This window comes from Thermobia domestica, chromosome 9, assembly GCF_964235325.1.
Source record: "Thermobia domestica chromosome 9, izTheDome1.hap1.1, whole genome shotgun sequence".
Taxonomy (NCBI): Eukaryota; Metazoa; Arthropoda; class Insecta; order Zygentoma; family Lepismatidae; genus Thermobia; species Thermobia domestica.
Window position 1 is genome coordinate 184,053,686 of NC_137462.1, and position 18,618 is coordinate 184,072,303.

General features: G+C 34.7%; 1 protein-coding gene across 1 annotated transcript in view; it reads right to left on the reverse strand.

Annotated features, from left to right (window-relative positions):
* The window catches only part of LOC145661102 (solute carrier family 38 member 10-like), a 29,156-nt gene extending 16,736 nt beyond the window's left edge, over positions 1 to 12,420 (reverse strand). The window contains exon 1 of the mRNA XM_081726546.1: positions 12,044 to 12,420. Coding sequence (XP_081582672.1) covers positions 12,044 to 12,420 — 377 coding nt within the window. The remainder of the gene's footprint in view (positions 1 to 12,043) is intronic.
* Between the last annotated feature and the right edge of the window lie 6,198 nt (positions 12,421 to 18,618).

Consider the following 18,618-nt stretch of genomic DNA (forward strand, 5'->3'; position numbering starts at 1 on the left):
TAGAGGCATAACATTTGGTCTGTAATTGAACTCGATTTTCCTGGGTTTCAGCGTTTTGCTTTAAAATATTTCCTTTTCTGTCTGCTAAATTTTGATATTAAATTTCCCTATGCTAAGGAAAATTCCCTCCATATGCAAACATTGCCATGTAGGTGTTTATGTTTTAAGTTGGGAAGATACTGTAGCTGACTATTGATTTCTCGTAAATGTTCTGTTGAAGAAACAAAAACATGGCAATTATTTTCGTGAAATAATGAAAAATATTGAAAAATACTTGTACCAAATGTATTAATGACTATAAAAATTGGTTGTTCAAAGCATTATGAGAATTAAAAGAAAATCGTTGTGTTTACAAGACATTGTCCGATTTCTATTGCATGTTCTCTATATAACGTATATAAGGTTTGAACTTTACTCCTTAAGCGTAGGATGGAAACGTTACTAACCTATCAGATTTTTGAAAAGCAGAAGGGTTCAAATAGTTTTGTGTATTGCCATTTACAAGTAAGAGGGAGCGGATAGTAGATCCCTTTGAAAGAAATAAACTCATATTGAAGCACCTTGAATTTATAATAATAGCAAGAATTAATATAGTTTGGAAAGTAATCTATATTCCAAATACTAAAGAAATTGTAAATTGATGGAATGGTTAGTTTTTCTCTCCTTTTCACTTTCGAGTGACAGTAGAAGAGAAGAAAGTATGGTAATCGTGAAAAAAATTCGAATTCGAGATTTCATTTGGGGGACAAATGTACATGTTTTGTGGCTTCCTCATGCCAAGAAAGGTAGTTTTGGACGTCTCGATGTAAATGTGTTCACTCGCCTAGAGGCCGTACCGTTCAATGTGTCTACACTAAAGGGCCTATCCGATTGCAATGATGTGAACAGAACAGACTTTGGGGGAGATGGCTGAAATTCAACTGAAATGTAGAAGAGACTATGTAGATTCTATATTCCAAAAACAAATTACCCTAAAATTAATGGAATATTGTCAAAAAAAAGTATAAAACATTAACATTAATGTCAACGGAAGATCAATGAAAATCAATGAAATTCCTCTACTTATCTCAAAAACCAAAAGAGGGCGTTGGCTGAAATTCAGCCTAAATATAGAAGAGACTATGTAAATTCTACACTCCAAAAGCAAATTATCCTAAAATAGATTAAACATAGTCAAAAAAAAGAGCACGAAACATTAATGTCAGTGGAAAATTAATGAAAAACAAATAATTCCTCCACTTGTCTGAAAAACTAAAATAGGGAGATGGCTGAAATTCACCTTAAATATAGAACAGACTATGTAGATTTTACTTCCAGGAAAGAAATTGTCCTAAAATGGATGAAACATAGTAAAACCTCACGAAAAATGAACATTAAAATCTATGGAAAATCAAAGAACAAAATTAACAAAAATTATAATAAGGAGATGGCTAATTGAAAACATGATGAAGAGCTTAAAATCGATGTATAGCACGTAAGGTAAATTGATAGAACATTGTCAAAAGTCAAGTTGTTTTAGTGAAATCAATAATAATGATGAGGTATATGCATCTTTTTCCAATTACCCCAGGTGCCCCACGCGGAGTTACATGATTAAATATCTCACATCTGGATTTGGAATCTCCAGACTCGATTTAGCACGCAACGTGACTTTTGACCTGGTCACGTGACACAGTCTAGTCCTTATGGCAAACCGGATAGGCCTTTTTAAACTATAGTATAAAGTACAGGTAGTTCACTTAGTTGTGAAAATCAAAAATGTGATTTTCTCGAAAATAACTGTAACGATTTTGTTTACATTTTATATATAAACATTTCATTAACACCCGGATTTCATTACCATGGTATAAATAATTTCTCTGAAACAAAATCCTGAGGGGATAGTTGACTTTTGGGGATGAGTTCTTTTCAGATGATTTTCTCATAAGTGACTTAGACGGTTTTGTTCACTTTTCATTTCATTCGTAAACGGACAATATGGCACAACTCATTTATCCTGAAAAGTCCTCAACGGTTGGTTTACTTTTGAGGATAATTTTTTTTTGGACGATTTTCTAGAAAATGATCCAAGCAAATTTGTTCACAATTCATAAATAAATGTTTGATTAATAACCTGAAGTCGTTTGTCCTGAGAACATTCACAAGGAGAAGATTACTCTTGGGAGTGAGATTTCTTGAACGATTTTCTGAGAAAAAAAAACAGACGATCTTGTTCATGTTTTATAATCAAATATATCAATAAATTGACAAAAAAGTGAACTTTGTGGTGGACAAACACCGTGTGCGTGGGTTTTCTCGGGGTTGTCCCGTTTCCTTCCATAATCATTGTCTCCTTTAGCCTAGCCGGCATAACCATGGGACATAAAACTCAAAAATTTCATTTCATTTTTATTTCAATATGGCGTCTTGTCTTGAGAAAATCTACAAAAGGTAGTTTACTCTCGGGTTGAGTTCTTTTCGGACGATTCTTTTCGGAAACTACTGAGAGATTATTATTATTATTATTATTATTATTATTATTATTATTATTATTATTATTTTATGTTTCATTAACATCCATACAATGTGGGGTAAGTCAATTCTCATGAAAAATCCATAAGGATTAGCTTAATCCTGGGAAGGAGTTCTTTTCGGATTTTTTTTTAAAGAACCTAGATGATTTTGTTTGTATTTCATAAATAAATATTTTATTAATAACCTGTGTTAGTCATTTTTCATAAATATATCCACAAGGGGTAGTTTACTCTCCGCATGAGTTTTTATTTTATTTATTTGTTACAATTCCTCTAAATACGACTATGTCATTTTGTTGATATTTCATAAACATTTCATTAATAACTTTGATGTATAGTGTAAGTTATTGTTCTAAATTAAAATCTTAAAAGGGATAGTTTACTTGTATAAGAATAAGTTGTTTTTTTTTTTTTCGTACGAGTTCTTCTAAACACGCATTGTAATGTTATTCGTATTTCACAAATAATTGCAGCATGACATGACTTAGTTAAGAAATTGGAGCTCGAAAGTGTAGTGCGGTAACTTTTTGTCCCTTAATGTCTTTTTATTGACATCTACCTTGTACATTCTCTGTTTGAAATCAACTCAGTTGTTCATTACGAGACTAGGGAAGAAAGACCAGATTTTTATTGACATCTACCTTGTACATTCTCTGTTTGAAATCAATATGGCGAAGTTGTTCATTACGAGACTAGGGAAGGAAGACCAGATCCGGAGACAGAAAAATGCATTGTCATTATCAATGATTAGCAAAGACCCCTACTCAACCAATGACCTTTTTCAGTTGTCAGCCTTCCTGTGTAACTGATCTGTAACTGTTCATTATTAACTTTGATAAACCAGTCGGAACACCGCACCTTTTAATGATGGAGCATATCGTTTGGCGTCAAGAGCGTAGAAAGGAAATTTGGTATTTCAAGTGTGACGCCGGTTCTTGTTTATTCCGTTCGAACATACAGAGAGAAACTGACGTTTTAATGAACAGCGGCACTGAAATCAAAGTTAATACAAATGGAGAAAAGAACTAGCTTTGTCATATGTGAGTAATTTTTGTATCATGTGTGGTAGTGAGATATTCAGACGAATGTCTCTCTCTTAGCATTGATTACAGTATTATCAGCTGGCATTTTATGCAGTAACCGAGATGGAAATTATTATTATTATTATTATTAATAGATACAAGAATCATTAGGAATACACATGCAATATCTTTGTGAGAATTACAATACAAAGAAAGATACATGTTAGTAGTGAAGTTAAAATTATAGTGCAGACTAGTTAAGTGATTACGTAGAAACGATTATAGTTTCAGAGCTGTACAATATCTTTAACCTTGATAATTTTGTATTGTGTGAAGCCTCCACATGTTTCAATTAGAGCCTTTTTACATTGTAGCAACAAATAAAACGGGTGTTGGATCCAGTGGCGTATCCAAGTTGGTTCTGAATTTTAACCCTTTCTTGACCAAGATATTATGCAAAATTATTTATCATATTAAGATATGTATACAAACGCTTGAAATGATAAGAAGCTTACGCCATTGGTTGGATGTGTTCCTGAGCACTCGCCTGTCATATTGTACGTATAAAACTTCGCATGACTTACATGATGAAAAATTAGTGATGTACAAGATGAAATACATGTAGCCGGGTATTGTCTTGCTTAAGTATGGTATCCGGAGTTTCTAAAGGAAAGGTTTAGAATTGACCTCTACAACTTCTCTGATGTAGCGGTCACTAGTGGGGTGTTCCCTCATTGGTCTCAGCAGGTGAGGTTATGTGTTGTATCCAGTTGCGCCTTAGGTGATCTCATTTCTTTTTCGGCCTTCGTAACTTTTGATATCGAAGCTGGCAATTTGTGCTCACAGCGATAGCGTTTAACTCGTATGTGGCCGTTATTGTAGGGAGGATTGAAACTCATCCGTAAACGTGACCCCTATCACTCTACGTACCAGTGAGAGTATTACATGCTGACTTTAGTCTGAAACGTTTTATAGTTCTTGGTCAGTGGAAGCTAACACAAAGGAATGCGTGATCACCACATCGCTGCCGTGCTCCATCGACAACCTAGAAATGAAGAAGCCACTGTACGCTACATCACGGCCATGCAGACAAGAGTCTGTGGTCACGTTGAGCACTCCACTGGTTGATCGTTACTGTGTACAGTTATCTTTTGTCTGTTGCCTTAACACACGAATCATCGTCATGACGTCATGCCTATATGCGAACCAATTTTGTGGTACGAGAAGCTACCTTCCGGAAGCTGACTATACGGTCACACTCTAACACAGTTGTACATATATTTGCACTGCGCCCTTTCATGTCAGCGAGCCATAGTGACGCTTACCCACATGTTTGCTGTTTGCTCATACATGTTCCATTACCTGAGTGTGGCATAAACCACCTTCTCGTGGTACCATTCTCTGTAACAAATTGAGAGTGCTGCTGGACTCATACACCCACGGTACCACCAATATTATACTCATTCTTACGCCATACTTTGCCGTCCAAATCCTGTGAATTCTTGGTGTTTTAATCTTCACAGATAACACTGTACGTATGAACGAAACAATAAAAGAGTATAATAGACTGGGTTTCACTAATGTTATTCAATACTTATTTAAAATAAATGGTTCGGAATGCATTTTGATAGTGGTAGAAGACTGAATTATGCTTCACACATTACTATTTCAGACACAACAGTTACAGGGATAAAATTACTCTTGTTATGGTATCTGAAGCGAAAATTTAACAAATTGTAAGAAAATTTTAGAAGGATGTGGAGAATATCATGAAGCCAATCTTAGAAAGATTAAACCAACGCAGACTGGTTGGAACAAAATAAGCATGTTATCTAGAAAAGTTAGGAGGAAGGAAGTAGAATAGGCAACTATGTTGGATGTGAACGGGAAACTTAAGTATGGAATAGGAATATCAGAAAAGTCTGTAAGGGGAATGATGAACTTTGTGCGCGGCTGAGTGAAGAGTTATCTATACGGATAAGTTATATGCAATATTTTGTGTGGAACACTGTATTATACAGTGTAGAAACGTATACATTACCAAAGAAAGATGCAAAACGTACTTAAGAACTGGAAATATGAGTATGGAGAAGAATAGAGAAAATTAGTGGGAGGAGATGAAAATCGATTAGAATTATTTAAAAGTTGGGTAGACAAAAACGTATAAAATACAAATAAAAAGAAACGAAAGTGAACGTGATTTTTATTCACTCTTTTAATCAAAACTAGCTGAACCTGCGCTCTCTACACAGCACACAATTCACATATGAGCATGATTCTCCTTGTCATTCCTCACAACATCTGTACATGTCCCTTTACAGACACAAGTGTAAGACGTCAGGATAAAAACCGGCAAGGGATACCATAAAGGGGATTTTTTTCAATATCTCGCACTGTTTACAAGATTTGAGTCTACTTTCGGTTGGAGTTTCTAATTCATGTGTGATCAGTGTTTTCTTTCTTCTTGCATGCAGTATGTAATAAGCAAATACATTACATACACAATTACTTATAGTGTCAGTGATACAAGGTATTCATTGGGCAAAACACTCCGAACAATAAAGATTCATCTTAGAGTGGAGCAATGATTATCCTTCGTTTCTCATTATCATTTGACCATGAAACAAACGCCGGAGAGATATACTAACCCCGTATACAAATATGTAATGCTGGAATGTATAACTCGTACGATATGATGCTTTACTTTCTAAAAATTTCAACACTTCCAGTGTACTCCTAAAAAATGTAATAAAGAAATAGCGGCCATTTTTAAATATGCAATTAGAACTGAACCATCTAAGCAAAATTTACAATCCGTTATTGGAAATTGCATCTTTATAGAGTCTATGGTTCTCGAGAACTCACTGTCGAAAGAATTGGCCTCAAACGTATAAACTTTTCTTGACCACTGCCAGGGATTGTGTCAGAGGTCAAAAATATTAATTAAGAAGTGGTATATATTTTCATTAGAGAGACGTGTTAGTAGAATTGAAGTCGTGGACCAATATGGTAGTGGTGTTGATGATGTTTAACGTAACCTATATTTGCCACAGAAAACCAGGGTTCGATTTTCAGTTGTAGTGCATATAGTTCGTGGATCCTACACTAAGTAATAAGTCAACCTTCTAATATAATCTAGTTTCTGGGAAGGAACATATCACACTAACATAGACTTTCGTGTACTAATATCTCATATGTATGTAATAAACAACGAAGAAAGTACGGTATAAAAGGTTAACGACCTGATGTTTCAATCATACGTAGTAGATACACAAGTGTGAAGATGAATTCCGGAGCTTATCTCAACGGTTCATCATAACCTCGTTGTCAAAACACTTGAAAACGACTTGGAAGTAGGAAGAGGCATCATCCTCAAATGCAATCATTCAATATTTACTGTATACAAACTGGTTCTTTGATGAAAAGTTTATTTTTTTTATTTATTATCAATGATTTCTATCAAAACGTTTTTTCTTCTTTCTTCCTTGCATTTTTCTCCTCACTTCACGCGACTTTTCGTTTTCATCTTTTGATTTTGGATCTATATAAACATTTTTTTTTTTTAAATATTTCCACTCAAAAGTATATTGACCTGACTTCTGTATAGTTTAGAATATCCAAGCTCATATACAGCTGTAATCAAATATGCATCCTGTTTCTTTATTGGGGATAAATTAGATGAGTTCGAACTAGTACAGTGAAAACTGTTCTTACATTCGTTATTTGAATATTTTTCTTTATTGTTCTATTCTCATAGTGATTAAAACTATTATTATTTTACCATATTTTTGACAATGATTCGAACAGTTCTATTCGAAAATGATTCGAACAATTAATCTTCTATTCTGATAATGATTCGAACAATTAATCTTCTATTCTGATAATGATTCAAACAATCTTCTATTCTGATAATGATTCGAATAATTATTCTTCTGCTGATAATGATTCGAATAATTATTCTTCTATTCTGATAATGATTCGAATAATTATTCTTCTGTTCTGATAATGATTCGAATAATTATTCTTCTATTCTGATAATGATTCGAATAATTATTCTTCTATTCTGATAATGATTCGAATAATTATTCTTCTATTCTGATAATGATTCGAATAATTATTCTTCTATTCTGATAATGATTCGAATAATTATTATTCTATTCTGATAATGATTCGAATAATTATTCTTCTATTCTGATAATGATTCGAATAATTATTCTTCTATTCTGATAATGATTCGAATAATTATTATTCTATTCTGATAATGATTCGAATAATTATTCTTCTGTTCTGATGATGATTCGAATAATTATTCTTCTACGCTGATAATGATTCGAATAATTATTCTTCTATCCTGATAATGATTCGAATAATTATTCTTCTATTCTGATAATGATTCGAATAATTATTCTTCTGCTGATAATGATTCGAATAATAATTATTCTATTCTGATAATGATTCGAATAATTATTCTTCTGTTCTGATGATGATTCGAATAATTATTCTTCTGTTCTGATAATGATTCGAATAATTTTCATTTTATTCTGATTATGATTCGAATAATTATTCTTCTATTCTGATTATGATTCGAATAATTATTCTTCTATTCTGATAATGATTCGAACAATTAATCTTCTATTCTGATAATGATTCGAATAATTATTCTTCTATTCTGATAATGATTCGAATAATTATTATTCTGTTCTGATGATGATTCGAATAATTATTCTTCTATTCTGATTATGATTCGAATAATTATTCTTCTATGCTGATAATGATTCGAACAATTTTCATTTTATTCTGATTATGATTCGAATAATTATTCTTCTATTCTGATTATGATTCGAATAATTATTCTTCAATGCTGATAATGATTCGAATAACTATTATTCTATTCTGATAATAATTCGAATAATTATTATTCTATTCTGATAATGATTCGAATAATTATTCTTCTGTTCTGATGATGATTTGAACAATTAATCTTCTATTCTGATAATGATTCGAACAATTAATCTTCTATTCTGATAATGATTCGAGCAATTATACTTCTATTCTGATCATAACTTGATCAATTGTTATTTTGCTTCGATTATGACTCAAACTATTATTCCTTTATATTAAAAATGATTCAAATACTTCTTCTCTTCTGATCATAAATCAAACAATTAATATTCTATTCTGATAATGATTCGAGCACATATTCGTTATTCAAATAGTTTTTGATCATTTTTTCTCAAATGATTTTTGGAAAATAATTCAGTATTCGACATTTTTCGTAAAAAGATACATTGTAAGGAATAGTTGAATCTTTGTAATGGTTAAATAACTAGTGTTCTTGTTTTCTTTGGGGAAGACATGGGTTCGATCCCCAGTTCAAGTAGTATTGACATCTTAAATACTCGATAATGACAAGAGGTATTAAAGAAACAAATAGGGTAAATCGTATACAATCAATCTGCTTGAAATTCCCTGCATTTTCATTAATTACTTAAATAAAGCAAGTACTAGGACATGATATCATAGTTCACGGCCGTACAAATATTTTCCAGAATTAGCAATAGAATTAAAAATGTCTTTACTCTAAAAAAATCATATCAAATCTCCCAATATCATACCGTGAACAATTATATTAACATGAATTTTATTAATAATACACTAGTCTTAAGCCCATGATGCTTAACTGTGGAAATTTGAAAATCAAATGAAATTTTCGGTTTTACGTCACACGAACATGTCCTGTAAACTAAAGGAGGCAGGTGATAAATGAGAGTAAATGATTGATTATGAAAGAGTTGATAGGATGAGAATGTGGGAGAAAACACGAGATGAACACGAGGTTGTCCACCACAAACTCACGTGGTCTGAGATCGAACCAAGGAATTCCTCGTAACAGAGGTGAGCGGTTTACCAGTAAACCACCGTATTTACTTAGAATTGGGACCTGTAAATCCATATCCTGTTACTACTACAATACACTTTTTATCACGTTACAGAAAACAGTTTGTTGATTTAGCTAATGTCTGTATAGAGTAAAAATTTGATCTTTTAGTTTAATTTTACCCGTATATCTCACTGTACTTTGAACACTAGTACTGTCTATATCTTCAACTTTAATCGAAGTCAAGTCCATATCAAGTAGACTTGTATGTGCATGAGTGGGAACACATTGACGAAAGTCAATTTCACAAACTATGTTACTTCCAAATGGCATAGATCGGTGAAACTTGAACCACTCATATAAAATAGTGCTACAGTATGATACAGGATACAAAACGAAGAAACGTGTTATTAGAAAAACAAAAAAATGTACTTTTATATAGATACAATAATTTACAGTGAAGTCACTGTACTCATGGTAGCTCCACTGGTATTACAGGAGGAGTAAAATGGTCCTTAATAAGGGTGATCACGAACAACGATTCATGTTCTACAACTTGCTCCCAAGTTGTTCACAAGATTGGCAATGAGTTGTTGTGGTATGGATCAACATTTCTCCACCAGCTCTGTTAACATTTGCTGGTTGGTCCAGAGTGCATTTAAATGTGATGCAAGATGTTTCTCTATAGTATTCCACACTGATCGATAAGATTCAAGTCGGGAGAACGGACAGACTAGTCCATTAACCGAATATACTCTCGTTCCAAGAACTCTGCCAACTATGCTGTTCGATGCGGTCGCGCATCATCATCCATAAAGATGAAGTTTCCTCTGATAAGACGTGCGGGGAGAAGGATTACAGTGTCACAACAATGTTGACTGATGAGTATACCGATCAAAAGTTTGGAGGTCTGTATACCTGTGCAGAATTATGCCTCCCTATACAAGAAGACTAGGATAACCAAAACGATCCTGTTTGACAATGTTCCTGGGTTCATTGCATGACAGCATACACGTAAAACAATGCTGTGGACAATACCAAAGTTTTGCAACACTCGTCCCACTTCGTTTCCTTCCAGTTTCCCGATGATTCTTCATCATGTAAAATCATCCAAACGTTGTCTCCAAACGATGTTGTCAGTAACACCAATACAGTGCAGCTCCCTGACTGAATCACACTGGCTCACTTCTTTATTTCAACTTTTTCCTGTTTGACAAGCAGACCTATTTGGCTTTATGGTCACGCCGACGTCACGTCTTGCAACGTCTTGCTCCATGTGTACGTGTAGGAGACCTCTGGCAACATAGTGCGGGGCTTTCATTCATCTCCGCCGACTACGCAGTATTTATATTACTTTATCTATCTTATCCTTAAATATTGCACACAACTGTAGTTAATTTTGCAGAATGAAAAGTACATTTTATTTCAATTACGATGTTATATTCCTATTATGCGGCACCCGAATTGACCTTTGGGACGAACCAATGAGCTCGCGATATACTGTTATGAGACGTTCGGTGAGAACTTTGCTTTTGGAGGGCAATATTGCAGGTTTTCGTCTCACTAAGAACATGTAGCATGTCAGCTGAGTCGAATTCCCACATCACAGCGTTAGCAACGCCGCTGAAAACGGATTGATCGACGTGAGAACAGCATCCGAGGTAAAAGACCAATTCGGTTATTGCACACCATAGAATGCTTGTGAAATCCCTATCGTCAATAAATATAAGTAAAATACACTTCTTAACAGTAAAATAAAGTACAGTGCAAGGCATGTTTTATTTACAGTAAAAGACATTACAGTGTAATGCATGTTTTATTTATCACAAGATTCTGTTTATGTAGAAACAAAGTTTCCGTACAATCCAAGACAGAGATCAGTTATTCCTAAGGCAAACAGACCATAGGCTAAACATTTCTCCGCCGAGTTTTCTGCCACCACCAACTTATTATAAATTAACACAGGATACAAGTAAGAGATAAAATTGCCGAAAGTTGAGCCAAACAAACTGATTAAGAATTCAATTTTTGGGATCAAAATTGCAATTATTAAGGAACCCCCAATCATGAACACTGTAATGCTCCTTTCTGTTGAAGCGAACACGGTGCCTCCGCTTCTTACTAACTCTGGAAACAACAATGAATACATAGTTTCTCGAAATGACCAAGCCTGTAGAGGGAAGCTACAAATTATTGAAAATAAGAAGCCTATCTTCATTATTTCACTCCAGACAGACGGCGCAAAGTTAAGCATTATGTTAGGTAATATATTTTGGTCGAAAAATGCCACATTAGCCAAAAGTGCAACAGTAATATAAATTGTGCTACATATATTGATGGCGTATTTTACAACTCTGTCCATTTTCTTGGTGGATGGTTCAGATAGAGTATTATATACAACGAAGAGCTGACCCTGACAAGACATGCACATGAACAAAATAGGAATACATTGAAACAGGCCAGAAGGTCTCCAGAGAGGAAGGTTGTCAAAATAGTTACCAGAGAAGATATGGTGTCTTGCTTCGTGAATTATTTTGACTATGAAGAGGGCGTAAATCACCATTGACGCCGCTGATATTTTATTGAGACTTTCTGTATCACTCAAGAAACTAAGTGGTAACACAACCAACGTTCCTAGACCAATCAATGTTGTTGAACGCAGTGCAGCTGTGGCTTCTGTCTTCATTAACTGTGCTATAATTGGCGGCGCAAAGTCACCAATAGCGACAAAGTAAATGATACTCGCAGCAAACACTAAGATGCTAATCTGTACCTCAGCTACAATCTTTCCTTTTCTGCCATACGCATTGAATGCTGCATGTTGATAACTAGAAGCTTCTTGTTCTTCAGCTGCCCGTAGCAGCAAATGACACGCTAGTCTTGTGGCTAGATTACATAAAACCAACATTAAAGTAGCAAGAACAATGCCACACTGAGCAAAACAGTAAGGTAGCGTTAGAATACTAACACCTATCGTGCCATTTGCAAGAGTCAGGGCCTCTTTCATCGGATATGAAAACATTTTTTTTTCCTTCTTATCCTTTTGTGTTACCTTTGGCACTGAATCACGAAGCTTAGTGCACTCCTTACAACATTACTGGAAATTTTGATTAGTTGCCCATAGTGGATTTCAGTAACTATAATTTTTCATTTTATCGGACAGATTGTTGCGAAGCAAAAGCAACTAATTTAGAGTAAACTAACAAAGTGGGATTTTATATTGTTGAAACCAGAACGGTTATTTAGAAATAGCAACTTTCGTTTCACATTGTTGAAACTATGATAAAAATAGCTCAAATTGGAAGTAGTAGATCCAGTGGCGTACCTAGAATTTCGTCAAGAGGGATTCAACCTCCTGATTTCATATGTTTGTATACATATCTTAATATGATAAATGTTAATTTTGACATAATATCTTGCTCAAGGTGGAAGATTAAAACCAAGTATGTTCCGTTGCGTTATGTCCCTGAGTACATAAGAGATGGAGTGGGTCAGTGGGTCAAGTTTTCTGAGTGGGTCAGTGGGTCGTGGGTCAACACCATGCGACCGACTCACTCTGCTCACTGCATTGTAGACAGTATCTTCTGAAGACAGGTAAATTTGTCTTCGTTTTACTTTCCAGACCTTCAGTTCCCTTCCTTTTCCATTTGTTTTTGTCTGCTTACCTGAGGTGAGTATATCTAACCAAGTGAAAAAAGAACTTCAGGCACTTTTGGATATTGAAATTTGTAATTGTAATAATAGCAATAGGGCTTATACTACCACTTGGCTTTCGAGACCTGTGAGTTTTTAGAGGAGTTAACTACTGGAAAAAATACATTTTTTGAATCACTGTAATATATAAATCTATCAATTAAAATGCTACAATAGCAATTAAAAGCGCTTGAGCTCCAACCTATAACTTTGGCTTTCAAATCTTTACGGTTATGTGTGATTTCACGTTTAACAGAGATAAACATTTTGTGTATTTGTACTTTAAATAGTCTAAATTAGTTAACTATATCTTTTTCATAAAGTTTATGATATAAAATTATTGTTCAAAGCCTTCGTATTTTAATAAGCCTTCTCTAAAATCAATGCATGTGAATTGTGCTTCCATCTTCCGAGTTCTTTTAAACTATGTTTATATGTTTGTGATCAATCCTTTCGACAATGAGATCTCGGAAACTACAGGCTCTAGAAAGATGACGTTTCCACTGATCGATTGCAAATTTTGCGTAGATTGTCCAGTTTTAATTGAATATTTTAAAAAACGTGGCCATTATTTCTTTATTACATCTTTTAGGATACACTGGAAGCGTTGAAATTAAAAAAAGAAAAAACTAAAGCATCATATCCTATGCGTTATACATTCCAACACCACAATGTTGTATATTGGGGTTGTATATGTATCAGGCGTTTGTTCCATGGCCATATAATTGTGAAAAAGGAAGGATAACCATTTCTCGAGTCTAAGATAAATCTTTATTTTTTGAGTGTTTTGCCCAATGAACACCATATATAACTGACATTATAATTAATTGTATATGTAATGTATTTGCTTATTACATACTGCATGTAAGAAGAAAGAAAACACTGGTCATACACGAATTAGAAACTCCAACTGGAAGTAGGCTCAAATCTTGCAAACGGTGCGAGATATTGAGAAAAAATAATCGAAAAAATCTCCCCTTTATGATACCCCTTGCCGATTTTTTTTAAATCAAGACGTCTTTCACTTCTGTTTGTATAGGGACATGTACATATGTTGGGAGGAATGAGAAGAAGATTTATGCTCATATGCGAATCATGCGCTGTGTAGAGAGCGCAGGTTCAGCTAGTTATTATATAAAAAATTGAATGTAACTGTCTGTGCCTCATCATCATGGTCAAATTGCAAAGTCAAATGAAATTACTTTTGGTATATAGTTAGACCTTAATCCAAACTGGGATGTTATATTGCTTTCATTATAATACATAATATCCTAAGGAGGTAGTGAGGATCCGAATTTTTGCGAAGAAAAATGAGTATCTCGCAAGTTGTTAAACTTACGGAGCTGAAATGAAAATAAACAGAATGTGTTCTAGCATTTTTTTAAACTCTCCTGTATGGAGGGGGCACTTTTTGTATATGGAAAATTGGTAGTGAGTTGGTTTGTAAAAATGATAGAAAACGATCGATATTAGTTAAGAAAAAATCAGAAACAAAAAATACAGTGCTTTGCTTCATATATCCATTGCTTTCTGCTATAATAATTGCTGAAGCTTATGTTTATTATGGAGCGCTTACAGCACAGGGCAATCAACCCATAAAGTTGTGGAAAAATATATATAAAATTTGTATTGTAAGCTTAATTACACGGAAATTTTAAGTTTGGATTGTACGCATATAATTATATGGAAAATTTTACTCTTCTTTTTTTCCTTTTACGTTGGTCTACTTACCTTGATTTGGGACTTTCAAATTTCATCATTTTTTCCACTGAAAAGTATCAGTAATTCATCAAGGAAATAATTATACTAAGATAATTTAATTGAAATTCATCGTAATTTGGCCCATGTCAAACAGCAGTGTGGTAATTGAAGAGGAAGAAGGAGGGAAATTCCCATTCACCTCTGAACACTTTCCAGGAACCTCGTTCCCTTTTGCTTTCTAGAGGGGGAGGAAACTTCGTAATGGCATCAAACCATCATGTGTAATTATAAAAATTAATTTATAAACAAATAAGAAATCAGTTTATCAGGCTTTAATTGATAATTTATTCACAAGATTCCCTATCGAAAGTGTGGTAGATGAAATTTCTGTTCTCCATGATCGACATTGCCAACTGACATGGTCGATATGGAAAAGATGTTGTATGGTGATAGAAATAAGTTACTTCTTTCTGAGTATTTCAAAACTGACCGAGAAAAATATTTATCAGACTTAAGTCTAACAAGCAGATTGTCGATGAGGAGTTGAAGAATCGGGTAGAAGTATTATCAGTTCCCATGACAGAGTGCGAACGGGGATTTCCTCTTATGAATTTACAGATGACTGATACTAGAAATAGATTAAGTGCTCGAACATTGTCTAACTTGTTGTTCATCAATGTTAATGGCCCATCGCTAGACAAGCTCAAAGTAGACGAGTTAGTTATTTCTTGGCTGAAGGAATCATCATTCCACTGCGGATGATTTACCACGAAAAAGTTACCAACAGAAAAATAAACCAGATTTCAGATTTGTTTTAAGGTGGAAAATTATGAGTTATGGAAAATGTATACTTGTATTACTAATGGTTTTGTTTGTATTATTAAACTTTGTACCTAATTTTTAATAAGTCTCTTCTTTGCTTTAGGTAAACTACTTTGAATAAATATTCATAATAATTGCAATTATGCATATTTGTAACTTAAATTTAACGTGGTGTTTTAGTGATTACACAAATTACTATTATGAGCATACTTTATAGAGATGCTCTCACAGAGGGTACCCGAGCACCTTTATACACTATGAAAAACTGATTTTTCAAGTCTTTTGTGAGAAAAATACTGTGAACTGAAAAACCATAACCTTTTCCATATTGTACAGGGATATTTTTCTGTGAATAGAAGTTTCTTTTGGAATGCGTTGAGATATTAACACTTGCAAGAACACTCTCTTAGTACAGGTATATTTTAGGCACACACTAATTTCCCCCACCTCGAAGTGCTTCAATTTCCTCACTGACAAACACTTTACCATATTATATCGTAAAGGTCAGATCCACCGTTATTGTAACAGAGTGCTGCTTGAGCGATTGACTAGAAATTCAAACTCCGATTAGTGACAATTTCACAGTCTTGTATTATTACAAGTGTAAACTCTTTAGTCAGTACAGAAGAGGCCGTGGATCGTGTTCAGAGTTGATGACGATTGATTTTGGTGTGAGAGTAGGTCACAGTGGATGAGAGTGGTTCATGGTGGGTGGTGGGTCACAGTGGGTCAGAGTGGGTCACAGTGGATCACAGTGGTCATGGTGGGTGGTGGTTCAGAGTGGGTCATGGTGGGTCGTGGGTCAAGTTTTCATTGACCCACGCCAACTCTGGAGTACATCTATCACTGCTGGTTGCGGTAGAGCAGGAGTGACCAACTTTTTCAGGTTTAAGTGCTACTTTTTATTTCAGAAATAACTTTATCGCTAGAAGAAATTTAAAACAATAACAGCAATAGACACAGACAAGAACAGGCTACCTCTCACGACTTACTGGTCGAATAGTATACCGCGGCCTGCGCATTGGCCACTCCTGCAATGAAGGGATACGGTCGGAGATGAAACGTTTTCTTGGGACCCTTGTGGTTAATAATGTCACAAAATATATTATTAATAAGATGCATACTACGGTGATGTTTTTAGTATCATTTTTTGAATTGTTATAACATACTGGATATTTTTAGTGAGACGAGTACCTTTGCTAGATGCAACATTCATCCGCTGAGACCTAGATTTCTCATAAGAGATTTGGCAACAATGCACTGTGGACTCATTGGTTGACGCCATCCGAAAGTTCTGTTGACACGGACTGTATCGAAAGCAGATATTCCCACCGGTAATCGAACCAGGATCACGTGCATAGATTATCTTAGTCACTATGATATCCTTTCCTTTCCACTTAAAAGAGCATAGTAACCTAAATTGAGAGCAATTTCTAATTTAGCACGTGTATGTGTTTAATTGAATCTTCTTGCTTTTACCACTATCTTTATTTAGGAAAAGTATACTGTAGCATCAAAAGGTCGAAAAATCAACTATCTTCTGTGTATATTGACTAACTTACTGAAAGTGATGTAATAGTTGGAAACTCTGATAAAGTAAAGCCGTGAAATTGCTGTCTACATCAGACTAGACAGGAGTGCGCGAAGGAGTAACAATGTATAGTATTACGAAATACCGGGGGTAACCTAGCCTCCTTCCTAATTTCTCTTCCTCGCTTTTGGGGCTTACTGTTCAGAGTCGTCGAAGCAGAGAATAACAGGATAAGAAAGGAAACACAAAACAGATTACAAGCCTTTTGTTCGACAGGACGCTCCTAACCGTGTATAAGAATATTCCCTTAAAAGGTATTGCTCCGAAGGAATTTCTAAAGCCGCTTCCAGCTTCTTCTATCTGAGTCACGTATTGCAGGAAGGGTAAGGTAAAACCACAGAAGTAGCTGCAGGATCGGATCTATACCAGCCTCATATCTATCCCTGTCCATTTGTAGCCGTTGAACGGTTATTGATCACATTACGTGCCTGGTTTGACGAGGCTTTTTGTGCTACTATTGTTAAGAATTGGAGGAGCGGTCTCTAAGGTGGAGACCGCGACACAAAAGCCAAGGTGTTCTCAAGCTTTGTAAAATCTCCTTAACGAAATTCTTTGTGGAGCGAATAAAATTGGAGGTCAAGAAAATAAATGTATTTATTTTTTAAAAAAAATTTTTTAGCTGTTTATGCAGACAAAAAAATTAACCTATTTTTTCTATCACCTTTCTCTTATCATAATATTAATTTATGTGCCAGTAGGCTGAGAATGGAACCATAGGCGTACCCATATTTTTGTTGAAAAGAGGGACGGGACACATTTGAAACGTACGTGAGAAAGTGTTATTATTACAGTGCTTGTACTCAGTTACTTTTCTGGTCTGTCAAGAGTTAAATCTTGGAGCTATACTTTGACCCACTGCCTCACTAACACATAATACAGCTCTGAAAGTTAACCTAACAAATACATAAACCCGGTGACAGAATATATTTTTCAATATTTATGCCACAGTTCTATTTTGCCAACATTAACACCTTAACTGCCACCATATCTGTTGACCGTTATCACCTATGCACCACTGGCAACAGTTCACCAGTAATACTTTGTTTTAGACTCATAAATATATGCTTTCCTCTGCGTATTGCTTTTCATATACACGGCGTGGACATTAAATTTTGTCTTCTACGACATATGTATGCAACTGTATACACACCTGTAAAACTAACGCAACAAAGGTGCAATATATTGTTTGTTTATGAAAAATCATACACGCGGCGCTGCACGAGAGAGCCGTGTATATGAAATTCCATACACATGGCAGTCTACGTCTTAAGATGATTTCCAAAGTAACAGAGCAGATCAACTTTAATAGCACCATCTTACATCGTACAGTATTTCGCTAAAGGATGAAGACTCTTTAGTTTTGTCATGTGTAAGCGTAATATATGATATGTACTATAT